The 25,338-nt window shown below is 56.9% G+C and overlaps 1 protein-coding gene across 1 annotated transcript; it reads right to left on the bottom strand.

The window, feature by feature from the left end:
* Nucleotides 1-10,368: 10,368 nt before the first annotated feature.
* Nucleotides 10,369-24,573, bottom strand: EDNRA (endothelin receptor type A). The gene is made up of 7 exons (XM_078864725.1): nt 23,950-24,573; nt 21,064-21,176; nt 19,165-19,369; nt 18,426-18,578; nt 13,418-13,551; nt 12,593-12,701; nt 10,369-11,245 (listed from the first exon to the last, which is right to left on the bottom strand). Exons 1-7 carry the CDS (start codon nt 24,571-24,573, stop codon nt 11,087-11,089), a joined length of 1,497 nt encoding a protein of 498 aa, XP_078720851.1. The 3' UTR covers nt 10,369-11,086.
* Nucleotides 24,574-25,338: the final 765 nt, after the last annotated feature.

The following is a 25,338-nucleotide window of genomic DNA, read 5'->3' as shown; positions in this document are numbered from 1 at the left end:
TGTGCCCCCTACTGTGCCACCACCCCCACCCACTGACTGAGATGGCTGAGATGACTGGCTGATGCACCACCTGTGCCCCCTACTGTGCCACCACCCCCACCCACTGACTGAGATGGCTGAGATGACTGGCTGATGCACCACCTGTGCCCCCTACTGTGCCACCACCCCCACCCACTGACTGAGATGGCTGAGATGACTGGCTGATGCACCACCTGTGCCCCCTACTGTGCCACCACCCCCACCCACTGACTGAGATGGCTGAGATGACTGGCTGATGCACCACCTGTGCCCCCTACTGTGCCACCACCCCCACCCACTGACTGAGATGGCTGAGATGACTGGCTGATGCACCACCTGTGCCCCCTACTGTGCCACCACCCCCACCCACTGACTGAGATGGCTGAGATGACTGGTTGATGCACCACCTGTGCCCCCTACTGTGCCACCACCCCCACCCACTGACTGAGATGGCTGAGATGACTGGCTGATGCACCACCTGTGCCCCCTACTGTGCCACCACCCCCACCCACTGACTGAGATGGCTGAGATGACTGGCTGATGCACCACCTGTGCCCCCTACTGTGCCACCACCCCCACCCACTGACTGAGATGGCTGAGATGACTGGCTGATGCACCACCTGTGCCCCCTACTGTGCCACCACCCCCACCCACTGACTGAGATGGCTGAGATGACTGGCTGATGCACCACCTGTGCCCCCTACTGTGCCACCACCCCCACCCACTGACTGAGATGGCTGAGATGACTGGCTGATGCACCACCTGTGCCCCCTACTGTGCCACCACCCCCACCCACTGACTGAGATGGCTGAGATGACTGGTTGATGCACCACCTGTGCCCCCTACTGTGCCACCACCCCCACCCACTGACTGAGATGGCTGAGATGACTGGCTGATGCACCACCTGTGCCCCCTACTGTGCCACCACCCCCACCCACTGACTGAGATGGCTGAGATGACTGGCTGATGCACCACCTGTGCCCCCTACTGTGCCACCACCCCCACCCACTGACTGAGATGGCTGAGATGACTGGCTGATGCACCACCTGTGCCCCCTACTGTGCCACCACCCCCACCCACTGACTGAGATGGCTGAGATGACTGGCTGATGCACCACCTGTGCCCCCTACTGTGCCACCACCCCCACCCACTGACTGAGATGGCTGAGATGACTGGCTGATGCACCACCTGTGCCCCCTACTGTGCCACCACCCCCACCCACTGACTGAGATGGCTGAGATGACTGGCTGATGCACCACCTGTGCCCCCTACTGTGCCACCACCCCCACCCACTGACTGAGATGGCTGAGATGACTGGCTGATGCACCACCTGTGCCCCCTACTGTGCCACCACCCCCACCCACTGACTGAGATGGCTGAGATGACTGGCTGATGCACCACCTGTGCCCCCTACTGTGCCACCACCCCCACCCACTGACTGAGATGGCTGAGATGACTGGCTGATGCACCACCTGTGCCCCCTACTGTGCCACCACCCCCACCCACTGACTGAGATGGCTGAGATGACTGGCTGATGCACCACCTGTGCCCCCTACTGTGCCACCACCCCCACCCACCCCTCCACGTGCTCTCTCCACTGCTGGATGGGTGCGCTCGCTCCACAGCTGCTGCCCGCAAAGGCTCTCCCGATCTCGCCGTGCAACGATCCGGCGCAGCACCTACAGCACGAGCTCGTTTCGTCGCTCCATCTCCGCGGGAGACGTCCTAGTTGATGTTGGGGGGGGGGGGGGGGTGTCCTCTGCCTTTGGCTGCCACTCCGCTGTTCGTCTCGACCGCCGGCCCATCGCCATCCCTGCTGACCGCAGCCCCCGCTCGCCTCTCTCGCTGCGTGAGTTCTCTCCTCTGTCTCTCGGTGCAATTCCAAGCACTGTGGGGCCGTCCATAAATGACGTCACGCACCTGGGCGGGGGGGATCAGACATTTGTGACGATGTGTGACGAGGGGGGGTTTGAAAAATGTGACGTCACGTTCTACGTAATTAAATAGACTTTTTAATAAATGTTTTCTCCTACAACATCAGAGTGCAGTGCCACATTAAATACGCACTACAATGACAATAGTTTAAAGCGATTTGAAGCATTTTTTTTTCTGGGGAGGGGGCAGAGCTTTGTGACGTCATATTTGAGGGGGGGTCTGGCTTTTTGTGACGCCGTGTGACGACGGGAGGGTAAAAAATTGTCCAAAATCGCGTGACGTCATTTATGGACGAACCCTTATCACAGGCCAATTCAGACCTCATTGGTCACCCCGTGCCTCAATCAATCTCAACGTTCATCCTACAAAGTTCCATCGCAAGGGAGAAACACAAACAAGTAGAATGATTTTTGCCCGCATTGAAACAGCTGTACGCCGTATGGACCCTGAAAACTCGGATTTCCCTGCACAAGATTACCGGGTTAAACAGTGTGGGGTTGAGAGCTGTGTGCCTGTGTCTCTCTGACCCCACGTGCATCATCGGCTGTTGACTTACATATCACAATTAACAGATGTGGCACGCATGTCCCAGGGGTCTCCACGTGTTTTCAGTAGTGCACACGCAACAATGAACACGCGACTGAACGCGTCGGTCCGTGTGTGCGACCTTCAATGAGAAACACGCGTTCGGCGTACAGGGCTGTAATTTGTCTGATATAAAATGTCCACGTGATTATAAGCCACTTCGCTGAGCTATCATTAGTGGCCAGGTCGCTTCTGGGAAAGAGCTGTGCATAGCTCATTGGGCCTTGCCTCTGGTTGAAATCGTAAAAAATACATATATAAAATACGACGTTTTAGGAAATGACCTTTTTTAAAGCACATAAATTGCACAATTATGTAGGACGTCTAAGTGCTATGCAGAAAGGTCATCGTGTGCCGTGAAGAAGAGCCATTGCCCAAAACGTCGCCGATAATATATATTTTATCTTTAAGGTTACAGTGTTATTGACGAATATGATTGAGTCCATCTGCCTTAAGGGAAAGATTTGAGTGGCTGATTCAGAAGACAATGGCATCACTGACAGCGTCGGAATAACATTCACGGGGCGATGGCGACGATGACGATGCCGCGCTCCACTGAGAGACATGACGAGGAACACGCGGAGGGGGCAACATCAGCACGACGATGACAACCACGAACGCAAAGAGAGTTCACACTGCCCGTATCAATATTCACACTTGCGTGACGTCACGGGCCAGGCTCAGGTGCGTCTCGCCAACGTGGGGGTCGGGAGGTTAGGGGGGAGGAGGGAGATGGGGGGGGGAATGAACCCACAGCGGATCACCGATGCGTTGTACACCAGGTGCCGACATTTCCACGTCCAGGCGTGTGTGCAGCTGTGACCCCTTTCTCCCCGGCCACCCCGTCCCGCAGTCCCCACCAGGGTCTCCAGGACCGGCTCCCCGTTTTCGGGGGTTGCCGAGGAGAGTGCAGACCTCACGCGGAGAGACGTCTCTCCCGCAGCCCTCTTCGCCTGCCCGCTGCCGCAGCAATGAGGAGCGAAGCGACAATCGAAGCGAGGAAGGAATGAGACCACGGCGTGGCGATGAATTTGTGGAATTTGCCGTCACAAGGCCGCGCCACCAGGAGGAGATCGCGATGCGGTTGGCGGATTCTTGAATCGATCTGTGCGACGGTTTGTGCGTTAACGGAATGTTCAGTCATTATCGCGACCACATGGCCCTGCATGCGCCGCGATCTGGTCGTGATCTAGGAAGCTAAGCGGGTGTGCGCCTGGTCAGCAGTGCTGGATGAAACTCGTGCGAGCCCTGTAGCAAATGTTATAAAGGGGCCCTACATTTAAAAAAAACACAAATATTAAAACACACATTTTTTACTTGCATAGTAAAATAATTGTATTTTTTCATTTGCTATACAGCCAGATAATACGACAAATCGCTAACCTTAAACACCCAGTCGTTCATAAAAGTTGAAGGCGGTATAGTAATAGAGCAAGTGCAGAATCACTGAACCGGAATTGATAGCTTTAAAGCATTTCGCGCGGGGCCCTTGAAAGTGCGGTCCCCGTAGCAACATGTGTAGCTACATTTGCTACTAGGATAATCCGGCACCGCTGGTCAGTACTTGCCCGGAAGACTGCCGGGGAATATTCGGTTCATTTGGCTTGTGCTGCGAGGTGGTAGCTAGGGAAAGGGCAACACAGAACAATGATTATTGGATCTGTCTGTGCGGAATTTGTGCCTGGTGGAGTTTCTCGGGGTTCCTCTCGCAAGCAGCCACACTCCCATTGGTGGAATTCATGGCCAACTGCCCCAAGGACAGCCGCACCGAGTCGCAAGACTAAATAAATAAATGAAGGGCACGATTTAATTGTTTGTAAAAGTTTCTCGCTGGAGGTGTGGATGTGGGCGATGTTAACGCGTGATATATGATGTGTGATGGGGTGTACTAGTTGCTGCTGTCACAGTCCCTGTACAAAATGTACACCAACCAATGCCCCCCCCCCCGCCACAGACCTTGAGGCCACGTTCCCCCCCCCCCCCATACGAAAGACGTCGTGCCATCCGATTAAGCACAACCCTGCCAAGCCACGGCCTTGCCCCCCCCCCCCCCCCCCGAGTTTGCCAGTCCATGCTCCCTGAACAGAAGCTCCATTCTTCTTATTCTGCTGCCCGGATATGGACCTGCCTCCCCGATGAACACATTGTCGTCGAAATCACCGATTCTGGTCTCGAGGCCTTCAAATTCCGCGCACGTGGACATCTCGTAACGTCACCACACGCCTTGTAGGAGTGAGTCCTTGAGCTGCAGTGAAGCAATGATTATGCTGATTAGATGTACTCATGTCTGATATGGCTGTTGTTTTCGCGATTGCACGCAGAAAAATAAGGAGCGATAGTGATGGCTGATGTGTGATGGGTGTAGGAGTGATGGTTATTGGATGATGTGTGTAGGAGTGATGGTTGATGTGTGATGGGTGTAGGAGTGATGGTTAATGCGTGATGGGTGTAGGATTAATGGTAATGGATGATGTGTGATGGTTATTGGATGATGTGTGATGGGTGTAGTAGGAGTGATGGTAATGGATGATGTGTGATGGGTGTAAGAGTGATGGTAATGGATGATGCGTGATAGGTGTGGGAGTGATTGTTGATGTGTGTAGGAGTGATGGTTAATGCGTGATGGGTGTAGGAGTGATGGTAATGGATGATGTGTGATGGTTATTGGATCAGGGGCTGTTTCTTCATTAGGGCGATTGGGCGACGCACCACCAATGTCATTCAACCACAGAGTCACGCTAGCCGTCACTGTGCCTCTGGATATAGTCCAATCAGCGTCATGCTACGTTCTGTGGAGTACCGCCTCTTTTTGGGCGATTTCCCTCCAGCTGAGAATCGCCCCGAGTGGCCCCATAGACTTACATTCAAAGATGTTTTATTCGAACGGGGGCGCTGCAATGCATTCTCTATGGCTTCCGGGAGGGCTCGCCCTAACGTGCTTACGTCATCATACGTAAGCACGTTTCATCCAACAATATAATTTGTCGCCACCTAGTGGAATCTTTAATAAAATAAACTTGAGGGGATTGTATATTAATAGTGAGTATAGAAACAAACAAGATGTATTGTAAGAGTCACTTTATTTTTCATTAATATTAAAGAAGTGAGGTTGCCTTTACATGCTTAAGCTGTTAATTTATCCATTGCATGGGTGGACCTTATCCTTATCAATCATCCAGACATTTGCCCCCCCTGAGAGATTTTGCAGGAGCCGCCACTGTATTGGATGATGTGTAATGCGTGATGGGTGTAGGAGTGATGGTAATGGATGATGTGTGATGGGTGTAGGAGTGATAGTTAATGTGTAATGGGTGTAGGAGTGATGGTTGATGTGTGATGGGTGTATGAGTGATGGGTGTATGAGTGATGGTTAATGGATGATGTGTGATGGGTGTATGAGTGATGGTTAATGGATGATGTGTGATGGGTGTAGTAGGAGTGATGGTAATGGATGATGAGTGATGGGTGTATGAGTGATGGTTAATGGATGATGTGTGATGGGTGTAGTAGGAGTGATGGTAATGGATGATCAGTGATGGGTGTGGGAGTGATGGTAATGTATGATGGGTGTAGGAGTGATGGTTGATGTGTAATGGGTGTAGGAGTGATGGTAATGGATGATGTGTGATTGGTATAGGAGTGATGGTTGATGTGTGATGGGTGTAGTAGGAGTGATGGTAATGGATGATCAGTGATGTGTGTGAGAGTGATGGTAATGTATGATGGGTGTAGGAGTGATGGTTGATGTGTAATGGGTGTAGGAGTGATGGTAATGGATGATGTGTGATGGGTATAGGAGTGATGGTTGATGTGTGATGGGTGTAGTAGGAGTGATGGTAATGGATGATGAGTGATGGGTGTCGGAGTGATGGTAATGTATGATGGGTGTAGGAGTGATGGTTGATGTGTGATGGGTGTAGGAGTGATAGTGATGGCTGATGCGATGGTTATGGCTGGAGTGAGGGTTGGTCTGTGAAGCCAGGAGATGGTGGCTGTGCACGCGGCCTGTAATCCAGCACTAAGGAGGCTTCAGCGAGGGTTGGTGGATCACCGCACAGATGTTGCGAAACTCCCTTCCCACGAGCGTCAAGGAGCTCCCATACCCCTGCCTCACCACAAGGCCGTGCGGACCAACATCACGTCCATTCCGTGTGGGATAGCGCGTTGTTCCCTCGCACGCGTGGGGTTTTCTCCGGGCGCTCCGGTTTCCTCCCACATGCATGAGCACTCATTGGTTGAAACCATCTTAATATGTAGAGGACCGCAGGGCTTTTGCCAATTGTTGGTAGCGGCGACTCCTCGCCGCGTAGCTGCTGCTGATGCCGCCCTTCCGCTCCTCGACTGTGCCTCCTCCTCACGCCTCTTGAGTCGTCTGCGTGGCGGTGACGTTAGTTGGCAACTTATATTGTTTGAATAATAATAAAGTTACGTTGACTTGCATGTCGTGCACAGTTGCAACAAGTTAACGATGCCATTGAGACGCAAACAATACAACTCCTGTATGTCACTACATTTATTCGGCAGTGTCGGGTGGAGGAGGGGTGTACGACACACATTGGCACTGTGCTCACGAGATCCCACCCCACCCCCCCCAAAATATCAATTATGAATCAAAACTTTGTCGCGAAAGCAGACGTGGTGGCAACAATGAGATGATGGTGATGTTTGTAGCTGACCGGACTGACCCGTGTGGGGGGCGCGGTGAGGGGGTGGAGGGGTCCGTGACCAATCTCACCATTCCATTCCAGAGCCCAATATCTACTGCTGCTGCTGCTGCCGCCGCTAAAGATAGACGCGGCGCCTTTGCTCCAGCAATTAAAACGGCGCCTGGGGGCAGCCTGGGACTGTTTTGGGATGGGGTCGGGGGGGGCTGTGAGAGTGGGGGCAGGTGTCAGTAGATTCCGTGGTGGGGTGGGGGTGGGGTGGGGGGGAGAGACGCGTTCACGACTCTCGCGGAGAGAGGGAAGACTGGGAGCGAGATTCCTCGATGTTGTCATCTCGACCTTCACGAACACTGCCGGTGGAGGAGGCTCCATCCAGGGCGCGTCGCTCTGGGATAGCGAGATCCCCGTGGCTGGGCCAAGGTCCCCGTCCCTGGGACAAATGTTGTGGCTTGGCTCTCCAACACGCCGCTGACGAATTGGCCACGTTCTTCTGTGCACGTGACAACCCTTACTAGTTGGCTGTGTCGGGTGGTGGTGGGTTTAACGACACTTTTATATATTTACGTGATCTAACCCCCAAAAACCTCTTATGGATGATATTGGTTGCGAAAGCCTACTTCGTGTTAAACTGCGATTGTTGTCTTAATTAATTTGAATTATCCAGGAACACTACACAGGAATCTTTTTTGAGGAGGGGTTGCTACCGTGGGTTTATTTGTAATTTTTAATATGTGTTTCCATACAATTATTTCTGCGTGTTGCTTATTACACACGTGGGGGGAAACCGGAGTAGCCGGGGGAAACCCCGCGCGCGCCAGGGAGGCAGCCGCTCTATCCCCGTACGGATAGAAACCGATGGCGATTAGTCAACTTGCTGTACCGCCTTCTCCTGGCGAACCAGGGTGCAAGCGCCTCCTCGACGCGCACGGGAAGGGAGTCTCACCAGGTGCGCGCGCGGTGTTCCACTAACCCTCGCTGCTGCCTCCACCGGTGCTGGACTACAGGCAGCGTAGCCCACGGCCCGCCTGTTGATGTTCGTAACAGTTTGCTTTTTTAAGACGACAACTGTCAGAATTAAACTCGGGTTGTTTTAAAGTCACGTGTAACTGGTGATTTGTAATGCCCTGCTGCGCTGGCGTCTGTCGGCCGGGTCGCCCTTGACAGAGTAGCTGCGTTGTTCGGTGGCTGCCCCGGGCAATTCAATTCTGGCCTCTCATTCTGAATTCTGATGGAGTGCGGCGTTTCGTCTCGCTCCACGAGCCCGTGCGCTTGCTCCTTCCTGGAAGTCTTGTGGGCACGAGGCTCTTCCCCCACCGCGATCCTGCGGGGGACCTCATGGGGGGTGGGGGTAGAGATAGGAGTCGCTGTCTTCGTGGGGCTCATGGAGCCAGACTATGGCCCTGCGTCCCGTGTCCTCTTTGACAAGAAGCGGGGCCTCTCGTGTTCGCGGGCACAGGGGGTCCCCTTGTCCATGGTGTGGGGGGTATGGCAGGGGAGGGGCTATTTGGGGTCCTATAGAATACCCCTCGGGCACCACTGGGAACAGACCCCGCATTGAGTCGTGGGGGTCTTGGTGGAGGATGGGGGAGGAGAGGGGTCAGGAGCGGGGAGTCACCTCGCTCCTGTGGTGGGGAGGGGGGAAGCGGGAAGGCGCTGGGGGGGGGGGTGCCAGGGACCTAACCCCCTTCCTGCCCTGCAGCGGTTGTGATCACAGCGAGACGTTTCCAGGAATGGCGAGGAATGGAGTTGGGGGAGCGAGGGGTTGAGAGAAGGGAGACTCTGAGATGATCCAGATGGGCTGATCGAGACGTGGGGTCATCGAGTAATAGGGTGCTGGAGAGACGGGATGAGGTGGGATGAAACTGTGAGATTATGCTACGATGTAGTGAGATGACGCAGAGCGATGGGAGGAGCTGATGGGATGGATTTAGGCGAGTGCCATAGCCATGAACAGCGCCGGGGGTACCACTGGCCAGGCCAGAGGGGGGGGGGGCTCAAGCCCCGAGCTATGAAGAACAGTCACGACATTTGATGCGGGGGGTGGGGGGGGTGTGCACCCCACGGAGACCCATGCCAAACCACGCTCCTCTCCTGGTGTAGAAGATCAAATGAGCTGACGAGTTGAGATGATGCGATCAGACGATAATGGGATGAGATGAGTTTGAGATGATGGGGTGAGATGAGCGGCTGTGATGGGGAGAGTTGGTGGAGAGACCGGATAAGGCGCAGCACTCGGGCGCGTATTTGTACCACCGCTCCGCTCCTAGACTCGAGAAGAGGGGAGGGGGGGTGAGGGGGCTGCATCTGGGGACCCTTTAACCCCCTCCTGTGACCCCCTCCTGTGACCCCCTCTCCTCTCCCTCCACCTCCTCGGGGTGGCTCGCGGAAGCTCTTTGAGTGAAATTAAAGATTTCGTCATCACGGACACCGCAGGTTGATGCGGCCACACCACGCCATCACTTCCTTTCTTCTGGCAGAACAACCGAAGCAGTTCCACAGTCGACGCCGCTTGAACCCCTTCCCCCACCTCGTGGCATTCTACACTCACCTTCACCACCATCAGCGTTGCTCACTCCACTGCTGGATGAATGCTTCCCCAACCCGCTGCATCTCCCACGATCATGCGATGTAATAATCCACGTTCTAGATTTGAAGTTTTCGTGACTGCAAGGGTCCATACTCTTTGTTTTTTTCGGTAAAGTCACGTAGGTAAAAAAAGAAAATTTAAGTAAATTAAATCACGACGTTTCGGAGGCAACACAAGCTTCCGTCTTCAGGTGGCACCGTCACAGCAAAATTGCTGTACCACTTGATACTGAAGACGGAAGCTTGTGTTGCCTCCGAAACGTCGTGATTTAATTTATTTTAATTTTCTTTTTTTACCTACGTGACTTTACCGAAAAAAAACAAAGAGTAATAATCCACGTGTTCTTCTATCCCCCACGTACCCCTGTCCCCCCCACGTACCCCTGCCCCCCCCACGTACCCCTGTCCCCCCCCAGACCCCTGTCCCCCCCAGACCCATTGGGGCCACGTTGCAGAATTGAGACAAGAGTCAATGGGTAGAGTTGGCACCGCCGTCATCATCATCATCATCACACTCTTCCTTTACTTCTCTACTCTACTGGGTGAATAATCGCGCGGGGGAGGGGAGGGGGGGCGCGTACGCATCAAGGGGGTGATCGTGTGGGGGCTGGGTGGGGGGGGTAAGCTGCATCGTCAAATTATTTCGGGGAGGGGTGGAGGAGATTACAGCAACTCCTCGGTGTGAGAATCAAACCGCGACAAAAAAACACGACAGATCCGCGGGTCTACCCCCACCCCCCCTCTCTCTCTCTCGGGGGGGGGGCAGGAGGAGGAGGGGAAAGCGGGGGGGCGGCTCCAGGCCGTCCGACGGTGGGGGGCACGGTGAGTGCGAGTGGGGAGGGGGGTCAGGAGGGAGATGTCGCCAGTGAGGTCAAGTGCAGCTTGGTGAGCGTCCAGTGAAGGAGTCAATCTGAGCGACGTGTGGTGAGGTTCATCCCGAGTGCGCGCTCGCTCCTCTGTGCTTGTGTCACTGTACACGCGTGTGCCCAAGTCCGCGAGTCGCCGAGTCTCCAAGTCCCCGTGTCTCCCCGTGTCTCCCCGTGTCTCCGTGCTGTCACGTCTCCGTCCCCGTGTCTCCGTCTCCCCGTGTCTCCGTGTCTCCGTGTCCCCGCGTCCCCGCGTCTCCGCATCTCTGCGCGTCTCCATGTCTCCGTCCCCGTGTCCCCGTGTCTCCATCCCCACGTCTCCGTGTCTATGTCTCTCCGTCACCCCACGTCTCCGTGTCCCCAAGTCTCCGTGTCCCCGTGTCTCCGTGTCCCCGTGTCGTCTCCGTGTCGTCTCCACGTCGTCTCCGCAGCTCAGGAGGAGCTGTACTTGTGGCTGGAACGCGTCGTGCTCCGCTCGGAGCCCCCCAACTCGGGGGGCCCCCGCCCCCTCCACTTGCTGTAGAAGACCTTGTTCCGTGGGCCAGGGCCCCCCAGCAGGGCCTTGCCCTCGCAACAGCAGCACAGGCAGGACTGGGGGGGGGGTGGGGGGTAGAGGGGGTCACTTGCTGGTCGCCCACGAGGGTGACCCCGACTCTCCATCGTGCGCCCTGGACTCCACGTCTACCCCCTCGCCATGTGATCGACTCCCGCCCCGAAGCGATTTTAGTAATTTCATTATAAATGACTTCGCTCGGCCGGGGGTCCTGCTGCCACATCGGGTTGCTATTTGTACGACGTCTTCAGCCAATCAATGGGAAACCGGAGCACCCGGGGAAACCCTACTACGCCTCGCGCGAGGCAGCAACACTCGATCCCCGTACAGACAGCAACACTCTATGCCCGTACAGGCAGCAACAGATGGCGATTAGTCCACTTGCTGCCAGCCGGGGAATAGCAACTCCCTCGGCGCCCGCTTTAAGGGAGTTCCACAGCATCTGTGTGGTGAAATTTTTACTTAAAACTGTCGTGACTGCAGGAATTCATATTCTTTGTTATTTCGTAAAGTCACGTAGAAAAAAAAAAGTGAATACAAATAATGAATAAACACTAATGTCGACTGTAGCCTGGTTCTTAATCGTAGTGAGTGTACTGGCAATCTATCATGTGGACTGTAGCCTGGTTATAAGTTTGGTGAGTGTACTGGTAGTCTATGATGTAGACTGTAGCATAGACTACTAGTCCACTCACCAGACTTGATAACCAGGCTACAGTCCACATTATAGATTGCCAGTACACTCACTCCGATGAAGAACCAGGCTACAGTCTACATTAGTGTTTTTTTTGGTTTTTATTATTTTTATTGTTATTCTTTTTATTCACTTTATTATTTAATTTGTTTTATCTACATGACTTTACCGAAAGAACCAAAGAGTAGAATCTGCGTGTTTGATCCACCAACCCCTCCCTGCTGCCTCCACAGTTGTGGATCACGGGGACCGTGTGCGGCGTAGCCACCAAACCACTACCCAGCTGCTAAAGTTCATGATCGATCTTAAGACGACACTGTCAGAATTAACTCGAGTTGTTGTTGTTGTTGTTGTTTTTAAAGTCACGTGGCAACTGGCGAGTGAGACAGGGGGAGTGTGGTACTGATACTGTGACTGGGTGAGTCCGAGTGAGCCATCGGTGAGTGAGCCCGGGGTGAGTGAGCCCGAGTGAGCCATGGGTGAGTGAGCCGGGGTGAGTGAGTCCGAGTGAGCCATGGGTGAGTGAGCCCGGGGTGAGTGAGCCCGAGTGAGCCATGGGTGAGTGAGCCATGGGCGAGTGAGTCCGAGTGAGCCATGGGTGAGTGAGCCATGGGTGAGTAAGCCATGGGTGAGTGAGCCCGGGGTGAGTGAGCCCGGGGTGAGCCGGGCGGGGTGAGTCGTGGCTGCTCACCTTGAAGCAGTTCTTGAATCTCTTGCTCACCAGGTAGAGGGCGATGGGATTGATGCAGGAGTTGATGCAGGTCATGTTCACCCCCACGTAGTCCAGCACCAGCAGGGAGCTGTGGGAGAAAACCGGGGGTCACAGAGAGCACTTCCTGACGAAGGAGGGGGGGGGGGGGTAGGGAGGGGGGGGCTCTAATTCTGGGTGAGTCCAGGACATGACCCCTGGACCGCACTCGGGTCAAAAGCCTCACCCTGGGGTCATCCCCCCAGAGAGTGGGGGGGGGGGGCAGTAGGTGTTGTGGCAAGGAGTGCTGGGGTCTTGCGCGGGACCCCAGCGAGGGGTGTCCGCAATGGAGGAGAGAGAAGGGGGGAGGGAGAGCGATGAGGTGTGAGAGTGGGGAGGTGGTGGGAGAGTGATGAGGTGGGAGAGGAGGGTGGAGGTGGGGTGAGAGTGTGATGAGGTGGGAGGGTGGAGGTGGGGTGGGAGAGCGATGAGGTGGGAGGGGAGGGTGGAGGTGGGGTGAGAGTGTGATGAGGTGGGAGGGTGGAGGTGGGGTGGGAGAGCGATGAGGTGGGAGGGGAGGGTGGAGGTGGGGTGAGAGTGTGATGAGGTGGGAGGGTGGAGGTGGGGTGGGAGAGCGATGAGGTGGGAGGGGAGGGTGGAGGTGGGGTGAGAGTGTGATGAGGTGGGAGGGTGGAGGTGGGGTGAGAGAGTGATGAGGTGGGAGGGGAGGGTGGAGGTGGGGTGGGAGAGTGATGAGGTGGGAGGGGAGGGTGGGGGTGGGGTGGGAGAGTGATGAGGTGGGAGGGGAGGGGAGGGTGGGAGGGAGACCTGAGGAGGTCGCAGCGACCCGGGTCCACGGCGCTGTAGACGGAGTTCTTGAGCGTGCGGCTCAGGTGCAGCGGGAACCAGCAGACGGCGAACACCAACACCAGGCAGAAGACCGTCTTGGCGACCTCGCGTCGCTGCACTCACCACACACACACAGTCACCACACACACACAGTCACACACACACACAGTCACCACACACACAGTCACACACACACAGTCACACACACACACACAGTCACCACACACACAGTCACACACACACAGTCACCACACACACACAGTCACCACACACACAGTCACCACACACACACAGTCACCACACACACAGTCACCACACACACAGTCACCACACACACAGTCACACACACACACAGTCACCACACACACAGTCACACACACACAGTCACACACACACAGTCACACACACACAGTCACACACACACAGTCACACACTCACAGTCACACACACACAGTCACACACACACAGTCACCACACACACAGTCACCACACACACACACAGTCACACGCACACAGTCACCACACACACAGTCACACACACACAGTCACACACACACAGTCACACACACACAGTCACCACACACACAGTCACCACACACACACACAGTCACACGCACACAGTCACCACACACACAGTCACACACACACAGTCACACACACACAGTCACACACACACAGTCACACACACACAGTCACCACACACACAGTCACCACACACACACACAGTCACACGCACACAGTCACCACACACGCAGTCACACACACACAGTCACCACACACACACAGTCACCACACACACAGTCACCACACACACAGTCACCACACACACAGTCACCACACACACAGTCACACACACACAGTCACCACACACACAGTCACACACACACAGTCACCACACACACACAGTCATCACACACACAGTCACCACACACACAGTCACCACACACACAGTCACACACACACACAGTCACACACACACACAGTCACACACACAGTCACCACACACACACAGTCACCACACACACACAGTCACCACACACACACAGTCACCACACACACAGTCACCACACACACAGTCACCACACACACAGTCACCACACACACACAGTCACCACACACACAGTCACCACACACACACACAGTCACCACACACACAGTCACCACACACACACACAGTCACCACACACACAGTCACCACACACACAGTCACCACACACACACACAGTCACCACACACACAGTCACCACACACACACACAGTCACACACACACAGTCACACACACACAGTCACACACACACAGTCACACACACACACAGTCACACACACACAGTCACCACACACACAGTCACCACACACACAGTCACCACACACACACACAGTCACCACACACACAGTCACCACACACACACAGTCACCACACACACACAGTCACCACACACACACACACAGTCACCACACACACACAGTCACCACACACACAGTCACCACACACACAGTCACCACACACACAGTCACCACACACACACACAGTCACCACACACACACACAGTCACCACACACACAGTCACCACACACACAGTCACCACACACACACACAGTCACACACACACACAGTCACCACACACAGCCACACACACACACAGTCACTACAGACACACACACACAGCCACACACACACACAATCACCACACACACACACACAGTCACCACACACACACAACCACAATCACCACACACACACACACAGTCACAATCACCACACACACACACAACCACAATTACAACACACACACACAGTCACAATCACCACACACACGCACACACACACCACACACACACAGTCACCACACACAGTCACCACACACACACAGCCACAATCACCACACACACACCACACACACACAGTCACCACACACACACACAGCCACACACACACAACCACAATCACCACACACACACAGCCACACACACACAACCACACACACACACACAGTCACCACACACACACAGCCACAATCACCACACACACACAGCCACAATCAACACACACACACAACCACACACACAATCACCACACACACGCACACACAACCACAATCACCACACACACACAGCCACACTCACCATACACACAACCACAATCACCACACACGCAATCACCACACACAATCACCACACACACACAACCACAATCACCACACACACACACACACAATCACCACACACACACACACTCACCACACACACACACACAATCACCACACACACACAACCACAATCACCACACACACACACACAGCCACACTTACCACACACACAACCACAATCACCACACACACACACGCAATCACCACACACAATCACCACACACACACAACCACAATCACCACACACACACACACAATCAACACACACACACACACTCACCACACACACACACAATCACCACACACACACACACACAGCCACACACACAATCACCACACACACACACAACCACAATCACCACACACACACACAGCCACACTCACCACACACACAACCACAATCACCACACACACGCAATCATCACACACAATCACCACACACACACAACCACACTCACCACACACACACACAATCAGCACACACACACAATCACAATCACCACACACACATACACAGTTACCACACACACACACAGTCACCACACACACACACAACCACACTCACCACACACACACAACCACAATCAATGCACACACACATAGTCACCACACACACACACAGTCACCACACACAACCACCACACACACACACAGCCACAATCACCACACACACACAATCACCACACACACAACCACACTCACCACACACACACACAACCACAACCATCACACACACACACACAACCACAATCACCACACACACACACAGTCACAATCACCACACACACACACACACAACCACACTCACCACACACACACACAGTCACCACACACACACACAATCACCACACACACAGACAGTCACCACACTCACCACACACACACACAGTCACCACACACACACACAGTCACCACACACACACAGACACAACCACACTCACCACACACACACAGTCACCACACACACACACAATCACCACACACACACACAGTCACCACAATCACCACACACAACCACACTCACCACACACACACACACACAGTCACCACACACACACACAATCACCACACACACACACACAATCACCACACACACACACAACCACACTCACCACACACACACACACACACAATCACCACACACACACTCACCACACACACACACACACTCCCCACACACACACACAATCACCACACACACACACACTCACCACACACACACACACTCACCACACACACACACACTCACCACACACACACACTCACCACACACACACACAATCACCACACACACACACAATCACCACACACACACACACACACTCACCACACACACACTCACCACACACACACTCACCACACACACACTCACCACACACACAATCACCACACACACACACACTCACCACACACACACTCACCACACACACACTCACCACACACACACTCACCACACACACAATCACCACACACACACAGTCACCACACACGCACTCACCACACACACACTCACCACACACACAATCACCACACACACACACACTCACCACACACACACTCACCACACACACACTCACCACACACACAATCACCACACACACACACACTCACCACACACACACTCACCACACACACACTCACCACACACACACTCACCACACACACAATCACCACACACACACACAGTCACCACACACGCACTCACCACACACACACACAGTCACCACACACGCACTCACCACATGACACTGCCACAATTACTACACACACCGCCATACTAACCACACAATCACCACAAACACCGCCACAATAAACTATAAAAACTAAAAAAAAATCATGTTACCAGATAGGGCCCACTGAGCTGTATAGCTGTTTATAGCAGCGAACTTGCACAATTAATAGCTCCACGAAGTGACTTATCATCATGCGGAAAATGTATAGCAGCCAAATACTCACACCGGAGGACCTGGAGAAAAACCCACACGACCATGGGGAGAACATGAAAACTCAAAATATACCGACATCAGGGTTGGGGTCGAACCCACGACCACCTGTATACCAGGCGAGATCGTTAACATCTCACCACCGCCACAATCACCACACACAATCAGCACACACAATAACAACCCCGCCACAATAACCACGCACAATATCCACGCACCAGAACCAGACAGAAAATCATCAGGGCCACACGGGGGCAGATACCGAACCACCATAACCAGATGCAGAACCACCAGAACCAGATCGAGAACCACCATTGCCAAACCACCACCACCGCTCCCACCGTCACCGCCCCCACCACCGCCACCGCCACCACCACCGCCGCCACCACCGCCACCACCACCAACACCACCACAGCCACCACCACCGCCACCGCCACCACCACCGCCGCCACCGCCACCGCCACCACCACCGCCACCACCACCACCACAGCCACCACCACCGCCACCGCCACCACCACCGCCGCCACCGCCACCACCACCGCCGCCACCACCGCCACCACCACCACCACAGCCACCACCACGGCCACCACCACCGCCGCCACCGCCACCACCGCCGCCACCACCACCGCCACCACCGCCTCCACCGCCGCCACCACCACCAACCACCACCGCCACCGCCGCCACCACCGCCACCACCGCCACAGCCACCACCGCCTCCACCGCCGCCACCGCCGCCACCACCACCAACCACCACCAGCACCACCACCAATGCCACCATCAGCACCACCACCGCAACCGCCACCACCACCGCCACCACCACCACCACCAATGCCACCACCAGCACCACCGCCACCACCACCGCCGCCACCACCACCACCGCCACCACGGCGCTGTACCTGCTTGAGGTGGTCACTGAGCGAGAGGCGGAGGTCTCCGCGCTTCCGGCTCAGCATCTCGCACGCCATGAGCGAGTAGAAGGCGCCGGTGCAGGCGAGCGGCATGCAGTAGTAGAAGCCCAGCAGCCACCAGTCCTTGGCCACCTTGTACACCTGGGGGGCGGGGGGCGGGGGGGGGGGTGCTTGGTGTCGTGCCGGGATCGTGGTGAGGTGTGACACGGCGTGCTGTGTGTGATGCGTGGCTCAAGCTGTGCGTCAGTTTCACCGTGTCACCGTGCCACTGTGTCACTCTGTCAGTTTTACTGTGTCAGTGTCACCGTGTCAGTGTGTCAGTTTCACTGTGTCAGTGTCACCGTGTCAGTGTGTCACTCTGTCAGTTTCACTGTGTCAGTGTCACCGTGTCAGTGTGTCACTCTGTCAGTTTCACTGTGTCAGTGTCACCGTGTCAGTGTGTCAGTGTGTCAGTTTCACTGTGTCAGTGTCACCGTGTCACCGTGTCAGTGTGTCACTCTGTCAGTTTCACTGTGTCAGTGTCACCGTGTCACCGTGTCACTGTGCCAGTGTCACCACCGCGCGCCACACGCAGCACACGCACGCGCATGAAGGCCGTGTCAGTGTGCCAGTCTGTCACTGTGTCAGTTTCACTGTGCCAGTGTCACCGTGTCACCGTGCCAATGTGTCACTGTGTCAGTTGCACTGTGCCAGTGTCACCACCGCGCGCCACACGCAGCACACGCACGCGCATGAAGGCGCCGCTCTGCTGGGGCGCGAGCATGCATGTCCGCAGGGTGACGCCGCGGTACTCGGAGACGAGGAGGTCGAAACCGACGGCCTCGGGCGCCGCCAGCAGCAGCGAGAGCAGCCATATGGCGGCGATCTCCAGCGCCGTGCACAGCGGCACGCCCATGCCCTGGATGCGGCTCCAGGACGCGACGGCGCGGTACCTGCGGCATAGCGGGGGTGGTGGCAGGGGGGGGGGGGTAGGTGAGTGGGTAGGTGAGTGGGTAGGTGAGTGGGTAGGTGAGTGGGTAGATGAGTGGGTAGGTGAGTAGGTGAGTGGGTAGATGAGTAGGTGAGTGGGTAGATGAGTAGGTGAGTGGGTAGATGAGTGGGTGAGTGGGTAGGTGAGTGGGTGAGTGGGTAGATGAGTAGGTGAGTGGGTAGATGAGTAGGTGAGTGGGTAGATGAGTAGGTGAGTGGGTAGATGAGTAGGTGAGTGGGTAGATGAGTGGGTGAGTGGGTAGATGAGTAGGTGAGTGGGTAGATGAGTAGGTGAGTGGGTAGATGAGTAGGTGAGTGGGTAGATGAGTAGGTGAGTGGGTAGATGAGTAGGTGAGTGGGTAGATGAGTGGGTGAGTGGGTAGATGAGTGGGTGAGTGGGTAGATGAGTAGGTGAGTGGGTAGATGAGTAGGTGAGTGGGTAGATGAGTGGGTGAGTGGGTAGATGAGTAGGTGAGTGGGTAGATGAGTGGGTGAGTGGGTAGATGAGTAGGTGAGTGGGTAGATGAGTAGGTGAGTGGGTAGATGAGTGGGTGAGTGGGTAGATGAGTGGGTGAGTGGGTAGATGAGTAGGTGAGTGGGTAGATGAGTAGGTGAGTGGGTAGATGAGTAGGTGAGTGGGTAGGTAAGTACGTGAGTGGGTAGGTGAGTAGGTGAGTGGGTAGATGGGTAGGTGAGTGGGTAGATGAGTAGGTGAGTGGGTAGATGAGTACGTGAGTGGGTAGATGAGTAGGTGAGTGGGTAGATGAGTAGGTGAGTGGGTAGGTGAGTGGGTAGGTGAGTGGGTAGATGAGTGGGTAGATGGGTAGATGAGTGGGTAGGTGAGTGGGTAGGTGAGTGGGTAGATGAGTGGGTAGGTGAGTGGGTAGGTGAGTGGGTAGATGAGTGGGTAGGTGAGTGGGTAGGTGAGTGGGTAGATGAGTGGATAGATGAGTAGGTGAGTGGGTAGATGAGTGGGTGAGTGGGTAGATGAGTAGGTGAGTGGGTAGATGAGTAGGTGAGTGGGTAGGTAAGTACGTGAGTGGGTAGGTGAGTAGGTGAGTGGGTAGGTGAGTAGGTGAGTGGGTAGGTGAGTAGGTGAGTGGGTAGGTAAGTACGTGAGTGGGTAGGTGAGTAGGTGAGTGGGTAGATGAGTAGGTGAGTGGGTAGATGAGTAGGTGAGTGGGTAGGTAAGTACGTGAGTGGGTAGGTGAGTAGGTGAGTGGGTAGGTGAGTAGGTGAGTGGGTAGGTGAGTAGGTGAGTGGGTAGGTAAGTACGTGAGTGGGTAGATGAGTACGTGAGTGGGTAGATGAGTAGGTGAGTGGGTAGATGAGTAGGTGAGTGGGTAGGTGAGTAGGTGAGTGGGTAGATGAGTAGGTGAGTGGGTAGGTAAGTACGTGAGTGGGTAGATGAGTAGGTGAGTGGGTAGGTGAGTAGGTGAGTGGGTAGATGAGTACGTGAGCGGGTAGATGAGTGAAGGTGTGAGCGTGTAGATAGGTAAGTGAGTGAGTGGGTGGGTAGGTAAGCGAGTGGGTATGTAAACCCGTGTGTGTGTGTGAGCGGGTAGATGAGTGAAGGTGTGAGCGTGTAGATAGGTAAGTGAGTGAGTGGGTATGTAAACCCGTGTGTGTGTGTGAGCGGGTAGGAGAGGGCGGGCACCTGTCCACGCTGAGCGCGCACAGACTCAGCACCGTGATCCCCACGGACGCTTTCTGCACGAACGGCACCGCCTTGCAGAGTGCCACGCCGAACGGCCAATCCTCGGCCAGGAGCTGCGTCCCAGTGAGGCGTGGACAGGGGAGACACGGCGCGTGAGCGATAACGACCACGGTGAGCTCGCCCATCACACTCTCACCCCACCTCCACCCTCCCCTCCCACCTCATCACTCTCTCACCCAACCTCCACCCTCCCCTCCCACCTCATCACTCTCTCACCCAACCTCCACCCTCCCCGCCCACCTCATCACTCTCTCACCCCACCTCCACCCTCCCCTCCCACCTCATCACTCTCTCACCCAACCTCCACCCTCCCCGCCCACCTCATCACTCTCTCACCCCACCTCCACCCTCCCCTCCCACCTCATCACACTCTAACCCCACCTCCACCCTCCCCTCCCACCTCATCGCTCTCACCCCACCTCCACCCTCCCACCTCATCACTCTCCCACCCCACCTCCACCCTCCCCCTCCCACCTCATCGCTCTCCCACCCCACCTCCACCCTCCCCTCCCACCTCATCACTCTCTCACCCCACCTCCACCCTCCCCTCCCACCTCATCGCTCTCCCACCCCACCTCCACCCTCCCCTCCCACCTCATCGCTCTCCCACCCCACCTCCACCCTCCCCTCCCACCTCATCGCTCTCCCACCCCACCTCCACCCTCCCCTCCCACCTCATCACACTCCCACCCCACCTCCACCCTCCCCTCCCACCTCATCGCTCTCCCACCCCACCTCCACCCTCCCCTCCCACCTCATCACTCTCTCACCCCACCTCCACCCTCCCCTCCCACCTCATCGCTCTCCCACCCCACCTCCACCCTCCCCTCCCACCTCATCGCTCTCCCACCCCACCTCCACCCTCCCACCTCATCACTCTCCCACCCCACCTCCACCCTCCCCTCCCACCTCATCGCTCTCCCACCCCACCTCCACCCTCCCCTCCCACCTCATCACTCTCTCACCCAACCTCCACCCTCCCCGCCCACCTCATCACTCTCTCACCCCACCTCCACCCTCCCCTCCCACCTCATCACACTCTAACCCCACCTCCACCCTCCCCTCCCACCTCATCGCTCTCCCACCCCACCTCCACCCTCCCACCTCATCACTCTCCCACCCCACCTCCACCCTCCCCTCCCACCTCATCGCTCTCCCACCCCACCTCCACCCTCCCCTCCCACCTCATCACTCTCTCACCCCACCTCCACCCTCCCCTCCCACCTCATCGCTCTCCCACCCCACCTCCACCCTCCCCTCCCACCTCATCGCTCTCCCACCCCACCTCCACCCTCCCCTCCCACCTCATCGCTCTCCCACCCCACCTCCACCCTCCCCTCCCACCTCATCACACTCCCACCCCACCTCCACCCTCCCCTCCCACCTCATCGCTCTCCCACCCCACCTCCACCCTCCCCTCCCACCTCATCACTCTCTCACCCCACCTCCACCCTCCCCTCCCACCTCATCGCTCTCCCACCCCACCTCCACCCTCCCCTCCCACCTCATCGCTCTCCCACCCCACCTCCACCCTCCCCTCCCACCTCATCACACTCCCACCCCACCTCCACCCTCCCCTCCCACCTCATCACTCTCTCACCCCACCTCCACCCTCCCCTCCCACCTCATCGCTCTCCCACCCCACCTCCACCCTCCCCTCCCACCTCATCGCTCTCCCACCCCACCTCCACCCTCCCCTCCCACCTCATCACTCTCTCACCCCACCTCCACCCTCCCCTCCCACCTCATCGCTCTCCCACCCCACCTCCACCCTCCCCTCCCACCTCATCGCTCTCCCACCCCACCTCCACCCTCCCCTCCCACCTCATCGCTCTCCCACCCCACCTCCACCCTCCCCTCCCACCTCATCACACTCCCACCCCACCTCCACCCTCCCCTCCCACCTCATCGCTCTCCCACCCCCACCTCCACCCTCCCCTCCCACCTCATCACTCTCTCACCCCACCTCCACCCTCCCCTCCCACCTCATCGCTCTCCCACCCCACCTCCACCCTCCCCTCCCACCTCATCGCTCTCCCACCCCACCTCCACCCTCCCCTCCCACCTCATCACACTCCCACCCCACCTCCACCCTCCCCTCCCACCTCATCACTCTCTCACCCCACCTCCACCCTCCCCTCCCACCTCATCGCTCTCCCACCCCACCTCCACCCTCCCCTCCCACCTCATCGCTCTCCCACCCCACCTCCACCCTCCCCTCCCACCTCATCGCTCTCCCACCCCACCTCCACCCTCCGCGCGAACCGCGACCGCACGTAAAGTCGTGATCACGTGGGGTGGCTCTGCTCGTGTGCCACTCGTGATCACGTGGGGTGGCTCTGCCCGTGTGCCACTCGTGATCACGTGGGGTGGCTCTGCCCGTGTGCCACTCGTGATCACGTGGGGTGGCTCTGCCCGTGTGCCACTCGTGATCACGTGGGGTGGCTCTGCCCGTGTGCCACTCGTGATCACGTGGGGTGGCTCTGCTCGTGTGCCACTCGTGAACACGTGGGGTGGGGCCCGTGTGCCACTCGTGATCACGTGGGGTGACATCCCGAGTGCGACCACGTGGCGGTCTCAAGTTCTCGTCACTGACCATCCACCACCATCACGGTTACATTCACATCGTCGATGTTATCGACCAAATTGTGACCTGGCCGGTGACCAATCAAGACGTGTCGTGCCTGGCACCAACTTGAGCCACACACGGCGAGTTTTCGCTCATACTGCGCTACTGCGAGTGTCAACAACAACAACATCAACATCGTGCGGGGTGAGGGGTGGGGGACAAGGAGTGAGCTCGCAACCGGCGAGAGAAGATCTCGCCTTGTACACCGACACGGGCAGCGCGATGACGATGTAGAGGAGGTCGCCCAGGGCCAGGCTGCCGATGAGCGCGTTGGGTCCGTTGCGCATCCGCTTGTTGCGCCAGATGATCCTGAGCAGCGTGGCGTTGCCCACGAGGCCCACCACGAACACGGCGCTCGACACCGCCGTGTTCACCGCCTTGAACGTGCGACGGATCTCCAGCTGGCGCGCGCACGGGGCTCTCCACGGCGGGGGGCCTCGTGCGCGAGACCCGTTCCCCGGGGCCCGGGGGGGGACGCCGCCGCCGACGCCGCTGACGATGTTGCCGAAGCTGCCGCTGCTAACGACGTCGCTGCTATTGCTGCTGCTGCTGTTGCCGTTGCCCTTGGCGATGGCGATGATTCTGGTTGCCGTCGGGTGCACGGTTGAGCGAGGGATCGGGGGTTCCTCGGTGGAGAGGGTGGCGCCCCCCATTTGGGGAGCCGGCGTGGCGCCGGTGTCGTGGAGGGTCACCGCCTGCGCGCCGAGGCAGCTCAACATCATCAGCAGCATCATCATCAGCAGCGGCAGCCCCGACATCGACATCGTCATCAGCCGAGTAGCAGCAGCAGCAGGAGGAAGAGCAGGAGGCGTGGGCGCCATGCGCAATGTGAGGGTCCCGGGGAGGCGCGGGGGTTTTGGAAGGAGGAGGGGGGTTGGGTGAGATGGAGGAGGGAGATGGGGGGGGTGTTGGGGGGTGTGGGGGGATCAGGGGGGTGTGCGGGGGGGGGGGGTCTCTGTGCAGTGCGCGCCCCGGGACGTGATCTGTACAGGGGCAGTGACCGATGACGTCTCCTCCGGGCATCACCTCGCCCTCATCCTCATCCCCACGCCTCCAATCTTCTCTCCTCGTTCTCGCCACCTCGTCACCCCGAAACCCTTCCTCGTCGCCTTTCACGGTCGCCTCAACTCATTCCCCTCGTTCTACCCTCATCGCGTCTCCCTGTCCCCTCGCTCCGCTCCCACTCCTCCTCGCCACCGTCCTCCTAGCCGCACGTGGTTTTCTCACAGCGAAACACTGGGACCCCCACCACCACCACCACCCACCACCACCACCACCCACCATCCACCATCCACCACCACCACCACCACCCACCACCACCCACCATCCACCATCCACCATCCACCACCACCACCACCCACCACCACCCACCACCACCCACCACCACCACCCACCACCCACCACCACCACCCACCACCCGCCACCACCACCTCTTCTTCATCGTCAGCTACGACGAGGAGTCGGTCACAAGGCGGTGTTCGTTTGTTCCCCCCACGCATCTACATTGCGTGAGGGCGCTTTTTTTAGCTTCTGGAGGGGGTGGGGGGGGGTGGCGGAACATACAAACACCACGCAAATAGGGGAGC

The sequence above is a fragment of the Lampetra fluviatilis genome, chromosome 19 (genome assembly GCF_964198595.1).
Source record: "Lampetra fluviatilis chromosome 19, kcLamFluv1.1, whole genome shotgun sequence".
Classification (NCBI taxonomy): Eukaryota; Metazoa; Chordata; class Hyperoartia; order Petromyzontiformes; family Petromyzontidae; genus Lampetra; species Lampetra fluviatilis.
This window is presented reverse-complemented; position numbering and strand designations above follow the sequence as displayed.

Bases quoted from the DNA above. Each gene is read 5' to 3' on its own strand.
- EDNRA (XM_078864725.1), bottom strand. From the start codon at position 24,573: ATGGCGCCCACGCCTCCTGCTCTTCCTCCTGCTGCTGCTGCTACTCGG. The intron at 18,579-19,164 runs GTGCGTGTGCTG...CCCGCCCCCCAG, and splicing joins AGAGCGGCGCCTTCATGCGC to GTGTACAAGGTGGCCAAGGA. The intron at 13,552-18,425 runs GTACAGCGCCGT...TGGTGAGTGCAG, and splicing joins TCAGTGACCACCTCAAGCAG to CGACGCGAGGTCGCCAAGAC.